General features: G+C 36.2%; 1 protein-coding gene across 4 annotated transcripts in view; it reads left to right on the top strand.

The window, feature by feature from the left end:
- Positions 1-22,292, top strand: part of IQUB (IQ motif and ubiquitin domain containing) — a 55,330-nt gene extending 33,038 nt beyond the window's left edge. For all 4 annotated transcript variants that reach the window (XM_038557519.1, XM_038557518.1, XM_038557520.1 and 1 more), the window contains exons 9-13: positions 5,030-5,200; positions 7,560-7,736; positions 11,754-12,011; positions 12,674-12,859; positions 17,456-22,292. In XM_038557519.1, the coding sequence (XP_038413447.1) occupies positions 5,030-5,200; positions 7,560-7,736; positions 11,754-12,011; positions 12,674-12,859; positions 17,456-17,638 (975 nt within the window). In that variant the 3' untranslated portion in view covers positions 17,639-22,292. The remainder of the gene's footprint in view (positions 1-5,029; positions 5,201-7,559; positions 7,737-11,753; positions 12,012-12,673; positions 12,860-17,455) is intronic.
- The last annotated feature ends 272 nt before the right edge of the window (positions 22,293-22,564 follow it).

The raw sequence follows: 22,564 nt of genomic DNA, 5'->3' as shown, positions 1-22,564 counted from the left end.
GATAAAGTAGAATGAGGAGACAGTTGGAAGGCAATGGGGCACAGTGTGGCTCCTTGTGACTTTTTACTTAAATTCCTAAATAACCGAAGTATTAAGGGCAAGATTATTATTTGTTTGGCAAGAGGAGAGGGAACACAAGAAATGATTGGGCCTTAGTGTCCACACTGATTTAGGACAGCACACAAGGATACAAGACCAGAAGACTGAAGGAAAGAGGGAAAAATTAGCCACAAGAACTTATAGAAATCAAGGGAAAGGCTTTTTGTGGGTCATAGGTTTTAGAATTTGAGTTCTAAATCCACAGTCACCTTAGTTGATCCTAATCTATTACATAGCCTAATTAGTCTAGTCTTTAAAAATATCGACTAACAGTGACTCTGGCCTACTTTTAATATGTTATAGTAAGGATGCCTGGGTGGCTCAGTGGTTAAGCGTCTGCCTTTGGCTGAGGCCGTGATCCTGGAGTCCTGTCCTGAGCCGGAATTCCTGCAGGGAGCCTGCTTCTCCCTCTGCCTGTGTCTCTGCCTCTCTCTCTGTGTATCTCTCATGAATAAATGAAATCTTTAAAAAAAAAAAGAAAGAAAGAGAGAAAGAAAGAAAGAAAGAAAGAAAGAAAGAAAGAAAGAAAGAAAGAAAAGAAAGAAAGAAAGAAAGAAAGAAAGAATGAATCCTGAATGGAGAAGCAAGTCTAAAAAAAAATAATCTGTTATACTAAATGATCAAATCTTTGTTATTTTAATGCAGATTCATTTAAATCACCTTTTTGTTTAGGATGCCATATGAAGCATCATAGAAAACAACTGAGATAGATTGTATAGTCTTTCTTTGCAAATGCTTCCACAATATCTATTCATTTAGGCCTACCTACCTCTCTGCTCCCCCATACCAGCATTGTCTCTAATATTCAGGAGGAGACAGTGCTGATTTCATAAAACTTGAAGTAACTTTGTTTTTGTTTTTTTTTTGATTACTAAGAAAAAGTAGCTTATAATTAATCCCTGAAGCTAGACGAGGTCAGAGTTTTTTTTTTTTTCCAAATGTCAAAACTAGCAACCAGAGCTGCTGGTTTATTATGTGGTTTATTGAACTAATATTTTATTTTTTAATCTTATTCCTGATCATAATATTTTCCTGAGTAATAAATGATATTATTTCCAGTTAGTCCAATCAAGGCATTAAACTAATCAGCTATTATGGATTCTATACTAAACCTTCATTCTCCATAAAAGGCTTAACCTAAAGATTTTTTGAAGTATTAGTTAAATAGTTTGTAATTTTAACACATCAAACGTTGCCCTCGGCAGGTTATCAAATGTTAAAAACCCACAAGCTGACTGAGGTGAAAAAAGCAGGTCAAGAAATTCGAATAAAAAACTGTCAGCCAGTTTCTAATGCATCTTGAGTTCTCTTCACCCAAGCTGTGTTCAAGAGACAATTTGAATTTCTGCAAGAGATTTTCCCTAGATTCAAGACCATTTATTTCTTTGATTCACATACCACTTCTCACAGTCCTTGTTAGCTGTGTCATTTAAATGTTATTTTCTCCCCCATACTCTGGTGGCCAACACCTAATGGGACAGAAAAATGCAACCGATTTTTGCTTCTCTCTGAGCACCATAGTGCACAGGGGTGTCCTCTGTATATGAACAAAACCTCTTTTCTGTGTAAAAGAAAACTTGATCACTACACAGTAGCTTTTGGGGGGTTGGGGTTATTCTTAATTTGTGCCCTTGGGGACCTGAGTATTAATTTAGGAGGAAGAAAGCCCTCTTCTCCCAATGCAGTCATTTCTTCTCTTTTGTGGAAGCCTGCTGCTCTCCAGGTTTTTGTTATCTCTGCACCTTCCCCTCCTTGAAACATGTCTTCCTGCTGTTCTTCTGTTTCTCTCCTCCGGAGGCTGCCCTGTCTCATTTGTTGGCAGCTTAATGGAATTTATTACGCTCCCGTTTTCTGAAGCAATTTAAGAACATGATTGTTGTACATCTCTTATTACAGCCAAAGCATTCAAAGAAAAAAGGAGATAGGAAAGAGAAATAAGCAAAGTTGACACATTTTCCTGTGCCAGAGTAAAAAATAAATAAAATAAAATAAAATAAAAATACCTTAAAGCCTGAAATCAAAGCAGCTTAAACTTGAAGACCAAGTTATCAGTGTTGGCAGAAATATATCCAAGTATTAAAAACAGCTTTGTCAAACAGATTTTAAAATATATATTTGAGTGCTAACTAGGGAAACTCAAACTTCAAATCCAGAATTATTTGATTATATCACTCAGTTCACTTTAGTCTGGGTAATTCCTGGTTATTCTTCAGGTTTCACCTTAGATACGATTTTCTTTTCATAGCAACCTTTTCATTTACCTGCAGTCATCAAGCATAATCACCCTTTATTTTAGTTACTTATTTTCTTTTCTTTACATGTTATTAGATTTGAGAATTCTTGAAATCAGTATATATATTTACTCTGTGCCTGGTACACTGACTAATATATAGTAAACATAACAAATATTTGTTGAATGAATGAGTGCATACCCTAGGCCCTATCAGATATACAGAACTATATGAGCAATTTATTTCTTATAATCTTTCAGGAGAAATAAAATTAACAAACAAAATAACTATATAACAATTTGTATTTAAATTTCATTGCCCTGAGTGATTGAAATAGAGACACTGCATACTCGTGTGTGTTTGTGTTACAAGTACAATAGGACTTCAGGTACTAGCAATTTCAGTGGTTCAAAACATAGTGGTTAGGAATTTTTGTGGAAAAGGTAGGGTTTGAGTTAAAAATTGGAGGGTGGGGAGGATTTGACTGTTGAATATATTTGGAAAAAACCCAAGAGATTACTATATCATAGTATATTAGATGGGGTTAAAAACTTGGAGGGGAGGTGGAGTTAAATCAGTCTGTCAGCTAAAGTACAATTTAGTAGATGAACTAGGCATTTCATTAAAAGATAATTATACTTAGATTACTACAAATAAGGTTACCGCCTGCAGAGCAAAAGGTATTGTCCATATTACTGAAAGAAAGGAAATTGCATTTGGTAGAACCACCCTGAAGAAAATTGCATGGGAAGATTAAGATATTAGTTAGACTTTAAAATATCACAATATGAAACTTAGCCTAACATTGCTTATTCCTTAAAACTTTTAAAAGGAGCTTGGAAACAAATATTGAACTTTAGTACACTCAGAGGCCCATCCCAAAGGAAGCTATATCGATTTAAAACAATACATATATTTTTATTTCTAAGTGATAATAATTAAATGACATAATATTTTCCTTTTTTTTAAGGATTTTATTTATTTAGTTGAGAAGAGTGCAAGAGAGAGAGAGAAAGAGCAAGCACGTGCAGGAGCAAGGGAAGAGGCAGAGGGAGAGGGAGAAACAGACTCCTTGCTGAGGAGGGGCTAGATCCAAGATCCAAGGACCCTGGGATCAGGACCTGAGCTGCTTAACTGTCTGAGCCACCTAGGCACCCCGACAAGATATTTTCATTGAGCTATTTCCCTTTTATAATCCTTAATAAATTTGAGTTAATTCTACCGGTGTGCTCATTAGCAGTGCATTATTTAATATTAGATTTATGTCTTAAGAATATAAATTAATTATAGGATTGCAGCCTCTCATTTGCTGTATTAAAGCTAGAACTGAGAATCTAAAGTTTCTGATAAAAACTCCTAGCTCTGAACAGCACTTATTTTGTCTTTGATCAGAAAAATGCTACCATTACTTTGAAAGCATATCAAGTATAGTTGTTTTTAGGTGGTACTTTTCAGTTTTTAGTGTAATTAGCTAATATGAAATGTAAAAAAAAATGAATTTAAGGCTGCAACTAAAAGCTCCTCATAAATACTGTCAGTCTAAATACAGCCTTATATTATTTCTCTCTTTGGCTAGTCTGCATTTCTGATGATTTGTTCCCATACATGGGCTTCTGTTTAAACATTTAATTATATCAAATCTAAGATTTAAGTGGCTGCAAGTATGACATAAATTGGGACTACAGGTCTCCAAAGCAGTTACCATTCAGCTTATTAAAAAAATCCAGCATTTGGACAGTTAATAGTTGTGATCAAAATAGCCTTGTTCTAATAGATTAAAAACAGAGAAAGACATCAAGCAGCTTTATACCATAAAGGAGAAGAGAAAATAGTTTTCACTGGGAAATTTCTAGGTGAATGCATCTTTTCTTAAAATCTCGGTAAGGAAGAGGAGCCCTGTCAAACACAGGCTTAATCTTCATTAAAGATTGCAGTGGCATCTCCGGAGTGTCGCTCGAGCTTTGTCTCCTGGACTCTTAGCCCAGGAGCCCACGGAGGAGCTGCAGGGCCAGTGCGCGCCAGGGTTAACCTTCAGTCCGTGGGGTGGGCTAGGTTGGGGGGGTGCCACGCCAGATTTGAAAGTAAGGAGTGAGAGTCTTGGCGTGTCTAGCTTAGATGGGGATCACGGCGCTGCTAAGAGCCAAGGAAAGCCGTTCGACTACGGGCATCTGCTTTGTGAGCAACTGTGAGCCTGTTAGAGATTATGTTGATCGGAAACAAAACCCTAACTGGCAGAGTCTCATTTTGCTCTGTGTGCAGGTCTAGTGCACTGAGGATTAGAACAGTTGTTTCGCAAATGTCTTCAAGTGGCAAAGCATGATCCAGGCACATTTCTATAAATCAGTGTAATGGAACCAGCAGATCATGTTTTTAAAGACTGCACACAGCATGCCTTCCCCCAAAGGACTCATCCGTATGCTCATTAAGTCATTCAGCATCCTAGTTAGTCCAGATTAGTAGCGATTTCTGAGTCCTGTAGAAATGTTTACACTTCCACAGACTAAATAGCTCTTCCATATTTTTTTCCTATACTGTTTTGCTTTCCCAAGGTCTACAAGTTCTTCAATTAATTTCCTCATGTTTTAGTGATACTTTCATTTGTAATGCACATGATATTAAGTTAGTCTTTAGTAGAAGTAGCAAAGTTATTTTTTAACCTATAATTAACTGATAATCATTAACATAATATTATTTTTAAGTGTTCAGCTCCAAAGGTATGGAGAACATTTAGTGGCAAAATAATTGAGATGGATACACAGTTCACCATCAGAGCCAGAGAGTTGCAGAACATCTATAAATGCATTATGCTGAAAAATATCTCTCAAGATGAAAGGCTGGATGTACTACTAACGCTTAAACATACAGTGAAGGTACATTAATTTTCTCGTCATTTGAGATATCACTATTAATAAAAAAATGAATACTAAAATAAGCTGTATTAATTATAAAGATGATTAATCAATGTTTACATATATGAACTTATTTTGTCAACAGCTATATTATTTTGGTATAATTTGGGGACAATGTGGTTTATGCATTAATTATCTAAAAGTTCTCAAAACTATATATTATGATACATAGTAAATATAAATATAGCATAATGAATATTCTAAACATAAATATACCCATATCTATGCAATGGATGCAAATATATAGCATGGAATTAATACTTAGTTTCGTAAAACAGCAATTGTCTATATATTTTGACACTTTTCAGTGAAAATTTTATTTTTAGCAGTTTTAGAGCAGCATTAGAGTATTTTAATTTTTTCTTTATTTTTTGATTTAAGATACTTTTAGTTGAGTAAATGATTCTTGTTGAGAGGTAAGTCTCCATAGATCTCTTGCGTTTCTCCCCATCTTGAGAACAGAGGCATTGACCCAATTAGGCATTGACTGCCTTTGTTTTAAATTGCCGTTTTAAAGATAATTGTGCAGTGACTAACCCTGGAAGATAGAGATAGTTAGGATGAAAGGGAGAAGCAGTAAGTCCAGAGGTCAGAAATAAGCATGATATCCATGATGGGCAGTAAAAAGGCCGGATTGGAAAAAAAGAGAGTGCAGGTAGGAAATTCAGTAGAAATCTTCCTAATTGACATATTTAGGAACATTAGCTGGTTAATAATAATAATAATAATAATAATAATAATAATAATAATAAACAAAGGATAGGCTTATAAAAATAAATTGTGCATATCTTAATATGTTTAACCAAGTATATTTACATGTACATTTATTTAATAATATTTTGATGGAGGATTAAGGCCTTTAAGCATGACTCAAATTCTGGATCTATTCACTATGGCTGCATAATCTTAGATAAGTTATTTAATATTTCTGAAAATCAGTTTCATTATTTGTAAAATTAGTTGGGGGATATAGTTGTGTGTATATATATATATATATATATTATATATATATAAAATACAAGTAAGTATAATTTATATATCTCAGCCCTTAATGAATAATAGGTATTACTTTGATGACAATTACTAAGAGACACCAGTGAACCTTAAACCTCAGTACACATTAGAATTGTCTGTAGAGTTTGAAAGAGAGTGAGATTCACAGAGACAGAGCGAAAGAGAGAGTATGAGAATAAATGAATAAGGATGATAGCCCCCATTTCAGAGAAATTAAATTAGATCCCCAAGTGTGAGGGCTATGTTAAAACCTTTAAAAATCTCCCCCAGGTCATTCTAATATGCCTTCAGGGTCAGGGACCCCTGATAGAGATTCTTGCATAAGCTATACCAAATACATATTAAAAAGTACAGGAGAACATTATTTTACGGTCACATTGACTTTGCATTCTGACTCCTTCATTCAAACTGTGTTTCTTTTCACCCTCTCTTGAGCAGTTGGAGCAACTTACTTCTATTTTACTATTCATAAATCCTACCTTAATCACTTAATTCCTAATTGGGGCTTTCTTACTCAACCACACTCATTTTTGTGAGTTTATTTAAAAAGTATTATGAATTATACAAATGTGCAGAAAAAGTATATAAAATATACATATATGTACAATTTAACAGATATGAAATCATCAACCACGTAACCTGTCTCTGACCCAAAATCAGGACATTGCCAACATTGCCAGTATCTGCCTTTCTCTTTGTAATGCCAGTTCACCCTCTCATCCCCTAGAAAGAACTACCATGTTGACTTTCACAGTAGTCATTTCCTTGATTTTCTTTATAGTTTTACCAATATATATATATAAATATATTTAATATGGTTTAGTGTTGTTTATTTTTAGATTTTATTTAAATGGAATATACAGTATTATTTCATGCCTTGCTGCTTTTGCTCAGCAACATTAATGTGTTAGATTTAAGCTTTTACTGTTTATAGCTATAGTTTATTTATTTCTATACATTTGATAATATTCTATCAATATATATGTTGTATGAATAAGCCATCACTTATTTATGTCATCAATTTATTTATGGGTATTTCGTTGTTTCTAATCTTGAACTACTGTGAAAAATGATTCTACATGCACATTTCTCTAAAGCACTTTATGGTTGGAATTGGTGGGTTTTAGATTACCCATATCTGAAGCTCTACTAGATAATGTCAAAGTTTTTTCCAAATTCGTTGTACCAATTTGTATTCCTACCAATTTCTTTTGGAGTCTAGTTTTCAGGTTGTTTGGTGATAATTTTGAAAACTAACTTAGTGATGTTAAAAATTCTATACTGAATATGTTTGTGTTTTATATAGGAACATGAATGTAAACTGACTCAGGAAATTCTAGAATTGATTGACAGAGAAGTTGACCTTATGATGAGAGGGGTCAAACATCATAATCTTGAAGGACTCAGAAAAAGAATTGCAACACTCTTTTTTCATTATATCAAAACACCTCTGTTTAATCCAGAAGTTGCAAGACATCTTAAGGTAATCGACATATTTTTTCTTGTATTTCTTTCTCAGAATTCTAAGATTTGCAATGGTCAATTGAAGAACATTCAAATTTTGCTTTAATGCTTTCCTTGGGGTTCATGTGGAGGACCATCTTATTGGTGAAATCTCTTCTGAATGATTATTATGTCAATAAATTAAACTTGGTCATTTAACTTCTCTGAACCAAACTGAATATTGCACTGTGTTGAGCGCATGATGATCTCTCACACCTCCGTGCTCTTGAATGTTGTTACTTCCACCTGCAATGCTGTCCCCTAACTCCTCAGCTAATTCCTGGTCATTTTCTGACATTTGATTCATGAGTCCCCTCCTTCATAAGGCCTCAGAGAGAGTTAAACTCTTCATTTCTGACATTCTGAATGTACCTAGTCTGTATTCCCTGACAATACTTATTGTTTAGTCATGGTTATTACTGAACAGATCTATGTAGATATCCTGAGAGAACTTCAGATGTAACATGTATTTGAATTAAACTACCTTTTCCAAATCCAACATGTTTAGGCTTCTATGAGGATTTGGCTGTCTAGAGTCAAAATAAGTATCTTACTGTCTTTTTATTATGCAGAACTATTTAAAACACTTTTAGTAAAGTTTGGAAGGGAGTAGTTTACTAAAGAATTCTAAATAGTGTTTTATTATAAATGATTGTATTTAGAGTTATAATTTGTTAAGAAGCTGGTTAAACGTCTATTTTGCTTTTTTGGTATAAAGTCTCAATATTGGGGCACCTGAGTGGACCAATTGGTTAAGCGTCTGCCTTTGGCTCAGGTCATGATCCTGGGGTCCTGGGATCGAGCCACGCATCAGACTCCCTGCTCAGCAGGAGCCTGCTTCTCCATCTGCCGCCTGCTCATGCTTTCTCTCACTTTCTCTCTCTTGCTATCTCTCTTTCTCTCAAATAGATAAATAAAATCTTTTTTTTTAATCTCAGTATTTAGCCAAAACTTTTAGAAAAATATAATTTTTATGTTTTCTTTTTAATAGATTTTTCTTTTTTCTTATTATTTCTTAAAGATTTGCTTACTTTTAGAGAGAGAGAAAGAGAGAGAGTGCACGTGTGCAAGCGAGGGAAGGGACAGAGAAGAGGGAGAGAGAGAATCCCAAGCAGACTCCCCACTGAGCCTAGAGCCTGATGTGGGGCTTCATCTTATGATCCTGAGATCATAACCTGAGCAGAAACCAGGAGTCAGATGCTCAACTGACAGAGCCACCCAGGTGTCCTCTAATGGATTTTTAAAACTTAATTGTATTGCAAGAGAATATAACAAAGTCAGCGGTGCCTGGCTGTCTCAGTCGGTAGAACATGTGACTCTTGATCTCAAGGTTGTAAGTACGAGCTCCACGTTGGATGTAGAGATTACTTAAAAATAAAATCTTAAAAAAATAAATATAACAAAAGTCCAAGAGAAAAGTTGCCCATTATATTATTGCTTATTCAAATTGGTGTTTTATTTGCCCAAGCTACCTTCTGGTCCTCTATAGATTTAACTCAACTTTTATATGTTTACAGTAATAGAATCTAATATTTTACATGTTCACATAATGTGTCATTTTATTCAGTTTTTAAATTTACCTTTGGTAAAATTCACCATTTGGGGTCAGGTTTGACAAATGCAGTCATGTGATCAATAGCACAATCAAGATAAAGAATAATCTTGCCTCCTTCCTCCAAGTTCCCTCAAGCTGCCACTTTGTAATCAGCACTTCTGGCTCCCTAACCCTTGGCAGTCACTGGTCATATGATTATACCTAACCCAGTGTGTCATGTAATTGGAATCCTACTATATGTAGCTTTTTGAGACTGGCTTCCTTCATTTAGCATATTGTATTTGATGTTCACCCATGTTTTTGAATGTATCATTAATTTGTTATAACTGAGTAATATTTTTGTTGTCTGGATATACCAGAGCTTGTTTATCCATTTGTAGTTACAGGACATTGGATTGTTTGTTAGTTTTGGGCTTTTGTGAGTAAAAGCACTGTATTAATTGTGAATTTTTGTGTAAATTTATTGTTTGGGGTTAAATAACTAGAAATAAGGATTTTTGAGTCATTTGGTAAATGCATATTTACCATTATAAGACATGGCCAAACTTTTTTTCCGCACTGGCTGTACCATGTTTCATCCCCATCTGTACTGTGTGACACTTCCCATAGTTCTGCATCCTTGAGAGCAGCTGGTATTGCCAGTCTTTAATTTTGGAATTCTAATGAATGTGCAGTAGCATCCCATTATATTTTAATCTGTGATTTCCTAATGAATATAATTTTAAGCATCTTTTCCTGCATCTTTTCTGCCAGCCTTATGACTTTTTGATGAAGTATCTGCACATATCTTTTACCACCACCCCCCTTCTTAAAATTGACTTATTTTCTCATTACTGAATTTTGTAAGATATGTGATTTGCAAATATTTTCACTCAGTCTGTAGCTTGTCTTCTCATTCTCTTAATGGTATCTTTAACAGAGCAGATGTTTGTTTGTTTTTTATTTCAATGAAGGTAAATTTATCCATTTTTAAAATGGATCATGCTTTTGGCATTTATTTTGTACTTAAGAAATCTTTTTGGAAGAATTAATATTGTTAAAATGTTCATACTACCCAAACTTATCTATACATTTAAGACAATCCCTATCAAATTCCAATGGCATTTTTCACAGAAATAGAAAAAAAAATCCTAAAATTTGTATGGAACCATAAAAGATCCCGTATAACCAAAGTAATCAAGAGAAAGAACAAAGCTGGAGGCATCATGCTTCCTGATTTCAAACTATATTCCAAAGCTTGAACAGTATGGCACTAGCATAAAAACAAACACATAGATCAATGCCACAAAATAGAAAGCCCAGAAATAAACTCACAAAGGAGCTAAGAACATGCAATGGGGAAAGGATAGTTTCTTTACTAAATGGGTTGAAAATTGGATAGCCACATGCAAAAAATAAAATAAAATAAAATAAAATCAACCTTTATCTCACACCACATACAAAAATCAACTCAAAATAGGTTAAAGATGTAACTATAAGGCCTTAATACTATTAGAAGGAAATATAGGGAAAATCTTATTGACATTGACCTTAGCAATAATTTTTTGGTTATGATATCAAAAGCAAAGGTGACAGAAGCAAAAATAGACAAATGGGATTGTATCAAACTGAAAACCTTCTGCACAGAGAAGAAACAATCAACAAAATGAAAGGCAACCTACAGAATGGGAAAAAATATTTGCAAATCATACATCTGGTGAGTTAATATCCAAAAAAAAAGGAACTTAAACCATAGCAAAATAATTTTAACCCAATTTAAAAATGGAAAAAAGACCAAAATAGACGTTTTCTCAAAGAAGACATACAAATGGCCAACATGTACATGAAAAAATGCTCCACATCACTAATCATCGGGGAAATGCAAATCAATACCACGGTGAGATATCCTCTTACACCCGTCAGAATGACTAGTATCAAAAAGACAAGAAATAACAAGTGTCGGCAAGGATGCGGAGAAGAGGGAACCCTTGTGCTCTTCCCTGAAATTTAAATTGGTACAGTCGTTATAGAAAACAGTGTGGAAGTTCCTAAAAATTAAAAATAGAACTACTATATGATGCAGTTTCAAGTTTTGCCATTGATCATTGAGCCAATCCAAATTTAGTGTTAAGATAAATGAAATGAGGAAAACACTTAGTTCAGTGGGCTTTTACTTCCATGTGAATCTAGCTATTGCCTGTGACATGAATGTAGCAAAACACCAAAGATCTCAATTCTTTTAAAAAATAAGACAGATTTCTTAACATTGTGGCAGGGTAAACGAATACTGCTTGAATTTAAATTTTGTGTAGAATAGGAAGTTAAGGGAAAACAGGACTTTACAAATGAACCAACTTTTTATCTCATTCTAAGGTAAGTTAGCCCTAGTGCTTCCCGTGGTTGGTATATTTGGCCTGACTTTTATGGTTTTCTTAACTTTTGTTGTTGTTTTCTACTCTTTAGGTCCCTCAAGACCCGCTGATGTTTTCTAAGAAGGTGGACTTCTGCCGCAGCTGCCGGCTCTACCTGCCCCGCACAGAGTTCGCGGCCTCGGCCGGGCCCGGGCCTCCTCCCCACGGGCGCCCGTGTCGCCGCTGCTCTGCCCTGGGCCAGGAGGCCTGGCAGCGACAGTCCTTCCTGAAGCTCAAGTGCTTACTCCAGCGGCTGCACTCTGCAGAAGCCCATTACGAAGATGACCCCAAAATTGCTTTCCTGATGCAGGTAGGAGCAGTCGGGGTGCCAGTCGGGGCAGAGTTTACAGGAAGGTTCCTGCTTTTCCACAGAAACCTTTTAAAATAAGGCTGCTTTTGTTTATGCCTATACCTTGCGAAGCTTGCCCCTCCAGCAATTTTAGGTTTGTGTATGCAGACCTCATGCTAAAAAGTCACTTCTAGAGTTTTAGCTACTGTGATTTAAATTTAAAAAGTTTTTAAGCGGCTACTTCATTTTCCCCATTTGCTTTCTTTTTTAATAACACTAAGCAAATTGCTTAATCTTTATCAAATACCAATTTCTTCATTTGTAAACAGATATAAATGACCTACAGTCACCCTGAGATTGAGGGTTAGGATGAAGATAAAGACAGTGTAAATACATTTGAAAAGCACTGAATACCATACAGGAAAGGTAAAATTAGCAAATGGGAAGAACCCTCCGGTCCTCGGAGCTGAAGATGCAGTCCTGACTGCGAAACTGCTCGTGCAGCTTGGGCGCAGTGAGCAGAGATTTGGTGAAAAATAAGCTATAAGAAGCATTGAAAACTTCACGAATAATGTTCCTCTTTTAAAAAACAAACTAAATTATCTCCCCAAATAATAATCTTAAAGAAATATTATATTTAGAAAAAAAAGATTTTTTTTTTTCAAACTTGTTTTGACATGTAGCTACAAGACATTCAGTACCTGGTAGAGAACATCTGGGCTTCCCAGTCAGTGCTCAGCGCCGGGAATGATCTCAATGATCTGGTCCTGGTCAGGTGGGATCGGTCTTTGGAATGGTCCCCCTGGAACTGCATTCTTCTTACCAAAGACGAAGGTGTTGCTCATCTCAAGCTAACAAGTATTGAGGAGGTAAGAGAGTGGGACTTTACCTGAGGAAATAATTTAATCCTTGAAAATATTAGAGGGTAACTTTATTGCCTTTTACTGCATTCCATGCATAACTTAAATACTTCCATTGGATTAAGAAACAACATGAATAACAGTAACAAAATATGTAGATGGTATGTGTGGCTGAGATTAAGATTAAAAAGAAGCTAAAGCACAGAAAAGGACAAGATAAGAGATCTGAACATCTTACAGGTATCTAAACTTGATACCACCCTCTGCTAATAACAGCAAGTTCAAGCATGTCATTCCACGGCAAATTCCACGAAGGCGAGGATTTTATTTAGCTTATACCTGTCTGAATCTCTAATACACCACATCAGTGCATGTCACAGACTAGGGGTTTAATAAGTATTTGTTGAATGAATAAATGAAATACCAGATATATATTAATAACCTAGAATCTGCCCTTCTTTGATTAGCCATCATGAGTCTGCCTAGCACACTAAATTCTCAAATTTTGTTGAGAATCGTGTACGTTAAATGGCAATCATACTGATGGAGTATGATTCTGAGGCCTGAGGCTCCATTTTTCATTTTCTCTCAACTGACTAGAAGTGGGGAAAGGACTATAAAAATTCAATACCATTTAATTTTAGTAACTTACAAGATGAAATCTGTAAAACATTTTGATGAGCAGAATTGAGTTCATCAGAGAGTTTCACTTACACTGAGCAAGCTTGGGATCCCAAAAGCTGAAGCTGATTCTCTGCCTTCTACTGATTAAATTTCTCAACTATTAATTTCATGCAAAATGTCATTTAAGAGAAAATAAAGAAATGACTTCAAATATAATAGTCATTTTGAATGTTGCTATTTCCTGCTTGTCTTTTTATTGGGGAAGGAGAAGGTTTAAAAGAGGAGAAACTAGTTAAATTTTTAGCTTTTTAAAGTAATTTTCCAGTAGAAGCCAGGCTTAGAAAAATTTCACTCTAGGGATCGAAAGAAAGCAGCATGAAATTGAAACTGTGTTAAATATTATATTTAGTAAACTAAGCTGCTTCATAAATATTTAATCACTGGAAGCATAGCCAACACTACACTATTATTTCATCCAGGACCCATAGTGGGATTGCAGTTCATTCCCAAAGCTGATACTCTACTGCTTCAATTAATCCACACACTCCCTTTGTGTATTTAATCAAATTACTGCAGTATCAAATTAAATGTTCTATTCACATGCATTTCTAATTTCAGGATGCCGATCTTACTGAATTTCTATAAATAGAGCTAAGGTTCTCAACCAGATAATCTAAAAAAATATTGCCTTTTTATGATTTTGGACTAGTATAATCCCTTAAGTATCAATATTCAGCCTCGTTAAAGAATAGGTTATGTCTTGCCACAAGTTAAAACATTTCTAGAGTTTCCTTAATGCACAGAAATATTTGCTTTCTCAGTAAGTAAAAAAATATTCAAATTTTAAAATAATCTTGGCTCCCTGCAATCATGACACAAGTTATAGGAAAAGCATGGGAAAAGACTGCTGTTCTCTGAACTGTAAATGAGGCAGAGCAGTTTCCCGTGGTGTGCATACTGGTCACAGTAGGAAAACAGTGGATTTAAAGTAAAGACCCGACCCAGTATGTCCCCATCTCTGTCACTAACCATCTACAGGACGTTAAGACCTGCCTTCTTGGCTTCATAAATTTGTATAACGGTTAGCTAAAAACATGGAATCAATACAGAGGATCGGAGCAGCCCTGGTTTAATTCTGGCTCTGTCACTTATGAGCTGGGATAAGTTGAGCAAATTCGCAAGTGTCTCAGTGCTCTGATTTTCTCATCTGTAAAAAGAGGATAATAGGAAAAGGGGATAATACGTATTGGATATCTTTCCATATTATTCTTTAAAAGTTGAGCATTGTTCCTTTGCCGTATGTACCATAATGTGCTTGTCTTACCTTTAATGATTAGTTTGCTATTCTATAAAGGTGCTTTGAAAACCTATAAAGTTCTGTACATGTAGAATTTACTGTTGCATAACAGAAATATGTAGAAATATGTCTTTTTTTTTTTTTTTTTTTTAGTGAAATGAGGCCTAAGGAGTGGTAGGACATAGATAGTGCAAAGGATGAGTATTTTGACTTAGTAAATATGTCTGTAGAAAGGAAACTTAAGATAAGCCTGGATACTCCTACCTAATACTCTCTGCCAGAGTATCGTTTGCTTTGGCTCCTTTTCTCCTTTTCTCTTGTTTACCTTTGTTTTGACACTGTGGAGGGATCTTTAGTGAGGGGTGCCTTCCCTTTAGAAAACTAATTTTAGGAGGAGGTACAAGTCATGTTTGTGATTTGGTTGAAAAGAAGGGTCAATTAAGATTAATAAAGGAAATAGATGGTATTTATTAATTCAACCAGAATTTTTTTTTTTTTTTTTAATGTGCCACATACTGTGCTAAGTGCTTGGAGAAAAACAAGGACGTGTAATGGACACAATTCTTCAGTTTCATTTGTATTCAAGTTTGGTTGCAAATAACAGACTAAACAACTTATAATGACTTAATCAAACGTGAAGATAGTTTCCATATCAAGCAGGAAGTCCAGATGGTGGCAGTCTGGGGTCTGGATGGTAGTTCCACAGTGCTCCCAGAAACCCAGGCCCTCCGACTTTTTCTTCATCTGTATTTAACTTTTGACTTTCATTCTCATGCTTGTGGACTCTTAGAGATAAAATAGCTGCATCAACTCCTATATTCTCTTAAAAAGCTTTCTTGTAAGCTTTGTCCAAACATTTTTTTTTAATTTTTATTTATTTATGATAGTCACAGAGAGAGAGAGAGAGAGAGAGAGAGAGAGGCAGAGACACAGGCAGAGGGAGAAGCAGGCTCCATGCACCAGGAACCCGATGTGGGATTCGATCCCGGGTCTCCAGGATCGCGCCCTGGGCCAAAGGCAGGTGCTAAACTGCTGCGCCACCCAGGGATCCCTTGTAAGCTTTGTCCAATGCCTTCTGTTATATATGCATGTGTGTATAATGGCCTGAAACTTGTCACATGCTACCCCTAGCTAGAATAAAGGCTGGGAAAGCTGAGCACATCACAAAATACAAAATCAGGCCCTTGTGCAAAATCAGGCCTCTACATACCAATGGTAGAGAGAATGAGTATTGGGCTGGCAGCCAGCAGTCCGCCACTCTCATTAGAAAACACGTGGTCTTATACCGTGGCAATGCTACATAACAGAAAAAGATCAAGTACTGTTCTAGCTGTGTAGGGACAAGAAGCCTAAACATTAAGAATAGAATTGGAGGGACACCTGGGTGGTCCAGTGGTTGAGCATCTGCCTTCAGCCCAGGGTGTGACCCCGGGGTCCTGGATCAAGTCCCAGGTCGGGATCCCTGCACGGAGCCTGCTTCTCCCTCTGCCTGGGTCTCTGCCTCTCTCTCTCTCTGTGTCTCTCCTGAATAAATAAATAAAATCTTTAAAAATAAAGAATAAAAATGGAAAGGTACAGAGTCTTGATAAAGGCAGAAAGGTTATTTTCTATTTAGAAGACTAGAATGAACTCCTGAAGTGGGAATCTAGGGTGGTAGGAGGAGGAGCAAAGGAAGGTTTATACTGTCAGAATGCCGTCATGATCTTTGTTTTGGACCCTGGAGATAGTACTCATTATAGAAAAAATAACTCAGTCAAAAGTTGGTAATTGTATCAGTGTTAAAGTAGATTTAAAGAGGGAACCAAGGTGACAAGATCATTCATTCAAAAATTTTGGTTTTTGGGGATCCCTGGGTGGCGCAGCGGTTTAGCGCCTGCCTTTGGCCCAGGGCGCGATCCTGGAGATCCGGGATCGAATCCCACGTCGGGCTCCCGGTGCATGGAGCCTGCTTCTCCCTCTGCCTGTGTCTCTGCCTCTCTCTCTCTCTCTCTCTGTGTGACTATCATAAATAAATAAAAATTAAAAAAAAATTTTAAAAAAATTTTGGTTTTTGATGGTGTTGACAGATGCTTACATGAAAAAGACTCAGTTTGAGGGTAGCGGGGGTGGGGCGCGGGGGGGGGGCAGGGGGGTGGCTCAGTGGTTGAGCACCGCCTTCAGCCCAGGGTGTGACCCCGGGGTCCTGGGATGGAGTCCCACGTCGCTCCCTGCATGGAGCCTGCTGCTCCCTCTGCCTGTGTCTCTGCCTCTCTCTTTCTCTCTGTGTCTCTCATGAATAATAATAATAGAAAAAGGCTCAGTTTGAACCTTCAAAGGAGTATTCCTTATAATGGAGACACTTTCAAGCAGATAGTGAAATTGTAGGCTGAACGAACTAAATATTACAATTAAAATACATAAAAGTACTTGCAAGTAAGTAAGGAAGGAGGAATTAATTTGGATTCAGAGGTCATAAAGAAAGTCAGGAAAGGCCTCCGGTTTGTAGTATCCTAGGAGCAGAGCCCTGAAAGATGGTAGAGTAGCAGCAGTGTTCTCTGGGCTGAAAGAATGGGTAAGCAAAGGCTTTCTGGGATAAGAAAGTGTGTGTGTGTGTGTGTGTGTGTGTGTGTGTGTGTGTGTGTGTGTTAACCTGCTAAAGTAGATCTATGACATTTAATAGAATTTGATTTTTCTTTTCTTTTCAGGGATATGAACCCTTGTTTATTCACAAGATCAAACACAAACATATCCTGGCTAAGAACTACTTTTCTCACATTCCAGTGCTGGCTTCATTTATACTTGATGATGGTGAAATAGATGAGATCAGAAAAAAATATCACTCAGAAACAACTCCTAAGATGATAGTGGCCCAGAGGCCCAGTCCCTAGAAGATCCGGGAGTATTTGATGATCAGCATTTTTATCCACTGCTAACAGAGGAATACAGAGGCTATACATTATGGAAATAGAATTTTATCTTTTAATTGATTTTAATTGTTTTTTGTTTCTCATGGTATCATAAGTGGTATGAAGACAAAGCATCCATATGTAATGCTTTATTGTTAGATAATTAGTGAAAATTGAAATACCGTTTTGTTCCTGAATTATATTTTAAGGTAAAGAGAATATTTTATTTTCCATATTTTCACATTAAAATTTTTAAAAATTTCAAGTGCCCTATAAAACCAGCAAACAAAAGCTGGTTTAGCTTTCGGCTCAAGTAATTTATTTTAGGTTAAAGGTAGTTATAGAAGAATAGTCAGTATGTGGATGAGAGGAAACATAAAATTTTCTTTTTTATAAAAGCAAACAAAACCCAGCAAACAAAAGCTGGTTTAGCTTTTGGCTCAAGTAATTTATTTTAGGTTAAAGGTAGTTATAGAAGAATAGTCCGTATGTGGATGAGAGGAAACATAAAATTTTCTTTTTTAAAAATCTATACAGGTAGGATAAAAGATGCTATGTTTTTTTTTTTTTAAGATGCTATGTTTTAATATAGCAATTTGAATCCTCACTTTTTATTTTCTACTTTTACCTTCAATCCTTCCTAAAATCCTGGTAAAACAACTAGGGTTATTTATAAACAAACAAACAAATGCATTCTATGCTGGAAAACAGGGTAAACAGTAGAATTATCTTCTATCTTCTAGGAGGAAAAACTCTCAGTGGGGCAATGATGACATTCTGTAGGAAGGATAAACTTGGTTAGGCATCACTGTAACAGTCCCTTTCCCCAATAAGCTGAAGGAATAACCTTGACCACATGCATGTCAGAGACCTACAGTGATGAGCACAGTGTGTGAGTCCATCTGAACAGGGAATTGATGGCACACTCAAATTAGGAAAATTCAAGAACAGTATATTTACAAAAGGACTTACTATAAAGTGAGGACAGTGTTTAGGGAAACTAAAGGAATAATACAGCAACGCAGGGCCAATATGAGATAAGCTGTTTCTACCCCTAGTCTCAAATAAACCTGGGTGGGAGAGGTCTGAGAATGCTCAGTGTAAGGGAGATAACTGAGGATCAGAAACCAACTGTCAAGGGATAGTCAACCCTAGGTGGTCTCATGAACTGGAGAAATAAATACTCTAATTTTACACTTCTCCCTTCCTCCAGTCTCCTGCTTGCATTTTCCATTGATAGAACCCAGAAGGAAAGTAGGAGAAATAGAATTCTGTTTTCATAATTCATGCAGTTTCAGGGCAAAAAGTGGAGTAGACAGTGGTGATAGTGGATCTGGATGGCTAAATAGAAGATATTTTGCTAGAAAGAAAGAATTTAAAGTGAAGCTCTATAACTCAAGAGGTAGTATTTCTCACCCACGCAACATAATTTGAGAGAGAGAGCGAGAGAGAGAGAGAGAGGGAGGTGAGGTAATTTTTCTCCTAATTCCAATCAGTAATTAATGAGCTGTTCTCTTCAGTTTTGGGTTCAAGGAATTCAATCTCAGTACTAATATTGGTTCTATATCAATATTTGCCAGTATTTCAACAACATATTTTCTAGGATATCTACAATTATTTTTTATTTAGCAAAAGCATGGCACTTGGTGGTTATTTTTAAGGAAATAAACATAAAGGAGGGAAGTGGTATGGTGCTGTTATTTTCAGGTTTTCATAGACAATTTAGACCTTCTGGCACCCTAATAAATAGTAACTTACCAATAGGGTTACATTGGGGAGCATTCCAATCACTAATAAACAGGTAACAATTTAACACAGACAACAGTGGGTTTGCCCTGGAATGTAAGTGATTTTCACAAAACACTTTAGGAGAATGTCCTTGGAGAAGGAAGAGCTGGGGAGGCAAGCTTCAAGGTAGAAATATTCAGATAGGGACAAATAATGGTCTGTGAGAATTCCTCTATGTACCCTAGGGATGAAGCAACTGACTAGATAGCATTTGCTCCTAGTATGGAAGATTGTGGAATGCAGCTGAGGGGGGTGGACCAGCTAGAGCAACTGAATTCACGTATGGAAAGGTACCTTCAAGACTAGGAGAATAACCACTAAGGGGCAAACAGCTCAACAGCACACAGACTTTCCCCCATATTCTGGGAAATGCCTTTCAGTCCTTCTGGAACTACAGTTCTCATTTTACACAACTATCTAAAAATCCACAGCAGAAGGGGCTAGAAGATGTATCTGGCTACAGGGACATCAGTGGGGGAAAAGTCAGGTTGCTACTCACTAAAGTCCTAACTCTAGCATACTGGTGAGCAACAGCTTGTTTAGCAGTTGGTTCTCCTGCCTCTGTAGTATCCTCGTTCCTCGAGTTTATAACCTGATGACCATACTTCCCTTGGCCCACTAACAAATGAAGCTATAGAAAGTGTTTCCAGGGCAGGCCCCGTGGCTCAGCAGTTTAGTGTCGCCTGCAGCCCAGGGCGTGATCCTGGAGACCCGAGATCGAGTCCCACGTTGGGCTCCCTGCAAGGAGGGAGCCTGCTTCTCCCTCTGCCTGTGTCTCTGTCTCTCTGTGTGTCTCTCATGAATAGATAAGTAAAATCTTTAAAAACAAAAACGTGTTTCCTTCTTTCATCTTTATGAGGACTGTATTATACAGATAGACACCTAAGCAATATATATAATAGGACAAAATTTTATATCTTCAAATTATAAAAATAAGCTGATAAATAGTTGATAGATGATAGAGGTTCAGAAATAAAAAAGGACCCTTCTGAGGAATGAGAACAAATAGTCAATTATCAAATTTCTTGATTCATGTTAAGGATATTTGATAGCACTTTTCATCCTTTGGAAAAAAATAATACTGGGAAAAATTGCTATTATACAAGATAAACAATTGCTAAACTACCAAAAGCAACACATAGATAGCAACAAACAGAGGATTTGGGGCTTTAAAGATGATCCTAATACAGAGATTTGATGGATTAGCCCAGTATTGCTCCCTGGAACTTAGAGGAAAAGGACAAATTAATGAAGTAGGTGACCAAAAATGATGTTTAATAATTTTAATCTGTCTACACTAGAAATAACATGAGCCTGGAATGGAGTAGAAAAGGAGAAACGATTGTTAAAGAGAGATTTAAAGCCAGTTTTCCTAAGCTAGAAAGATATATAACAGTTGTGTAAAGAATCTACCAAGTGCTGGGAAATTGATACAGAGACACACATAGACACAATTTCATGCTATTTCTGGTTAAATGTAGTTACAGAAATTAGTCTGTTCAATACTCAAGAATATTGGACAAATTCTATAAGCATTCAAGTTGGAGAGGAAAAGTTAGCCATAAGAAATAAAATCAATAGCAACATCATAGATTTATCTTCCCCAACACTAAATGTCAGAAGGGAGGAACATTTCTATTGAAGGATTTTGAATTTTGCGGGTAAAAAAATGACCTAAGAATTTTACTGTGAGGCAAATATTTGTGACAACATCATAAAGACGTTATTAAGCAGAAAGCATATCATGAATTTCTGTGTACCCATTCTGTCCTCCAGCCAATCTTAAAACTGTGGAAATAGGTAAGGGGTTAATATAGGAGAAATAACAGCACTACAGCCTCAAGATCCTTTGCAAATGATCATTTGTACGGTTATGAAACAATGTAATGAAAAAAATAATTCCTCAAATGAAAATCTACACTGCAAAAAAAAAAATCAATCTACAAAAATAATACCCTAGCTATTCCAATAAAATGTCTACTATAGGAAGGTTCAGAGGGATAGAAGTATTCCAAGTCTTTTTAATGGAAGAAGGGACAACAGGTAGGCAGGAAAATGGGTATCTAAATATATAGTTTAAAAATTTAGAGGCAACTGCTAGTAGAATGAAGATGGAATTATAAATGCATTTCAGAGAGAAAAGGGGAACAACAACAAATGAGAACTATTGTGAGATAAAGGGTTTGGGTTTTTGTTTTCTAAGGTTAGCAGAAGGAAGAAGCACATGTAAGAGAAAAACCAGGTTAAAAATATCACAGTGCATCAATTCAGATAGTTCTCTAGCAAAGGATAGTTATTTTCATGTTGTATCAAGAGTGAACTAAATGCTGTGTACCAGATATATACCCCAAATGAAATGACCTATAGAGTGTTAAAAGTATGATAATTTATAAAATTGTAATAGTCAAATATAAGCAGATAACAAAAAGTGTTGGTGATATTAATTTCAAGGGAGTTACTTTATATTGATAAATTATTATTCACAATATAAATGAATAAGTCATCTCTGTTAGATACAAAAATAAGTTTAAAAAAGTCACTTGAAAAACAGTTCTCCTTAGGTTTCTTGAACTTCTACATGTCTTTTGAGCAGAAATGGTAGTTCTTTTTTTCAGACTTATTTTGAAGGTTTTTTGTATAGCAAGCAGTCTTGGAAGATAGGGATGGTATTTAGTGTTCACTATAAATAATTCAGAGTCTCTAAGCCCAGGATTTCCACCCTGCAAAGGATCTCACTGCATGTGTATGTGTCATCCAGACTTTGTATCACCCCGGGGGAATTAGGGCAAAATACTGATATTTTGCCTGCTGCTCTTTCTGTGAACAATAAATTGTGCTTCATCTCTGACCCAGGAGTCTCATGTCTTCCTCTGTCCTCTATGAAATTCTGACAGGCAAATTTGTTAACTTGTAATTGGGTAGCATCTTGGACCCTTCATAGTTGTTGACCTAGATAACTTTAAAAATGAGAAAAAGAGAAGTGACTCAAGAGGTAGAAAATGTTTCTTTTCTCCTTCCAGGAGCACTGGGTGACTGATTGCAATTCTTCACCCTCTTGAATGAGGCAGGATTATGTGACATGCTTTGCCCAATGGATAATGCTAGTACAATTGTCTTGTG

The sequence above is a fragment of the Canis lupus genome, chromosome 14 (assembly GCF_011100685.1).
Source record: "Canis lupus familiaris isolate Mischka breed German Shepherd chromosome 14, alternate assembly UU_Cfam_GSD_1.0, whole genome shotgun sequence".
Lineage (NCBI taxonomy): Eukaryota > Metazoa > Chordata > Mammalia > Carnivora > Canidae > Canis > Canis lupus.
The sequence above is the reverse complement of the archived record's forward strand: the minus strand, read 5'-3'. Positions and strand labels throughout refer to the sequence as shown.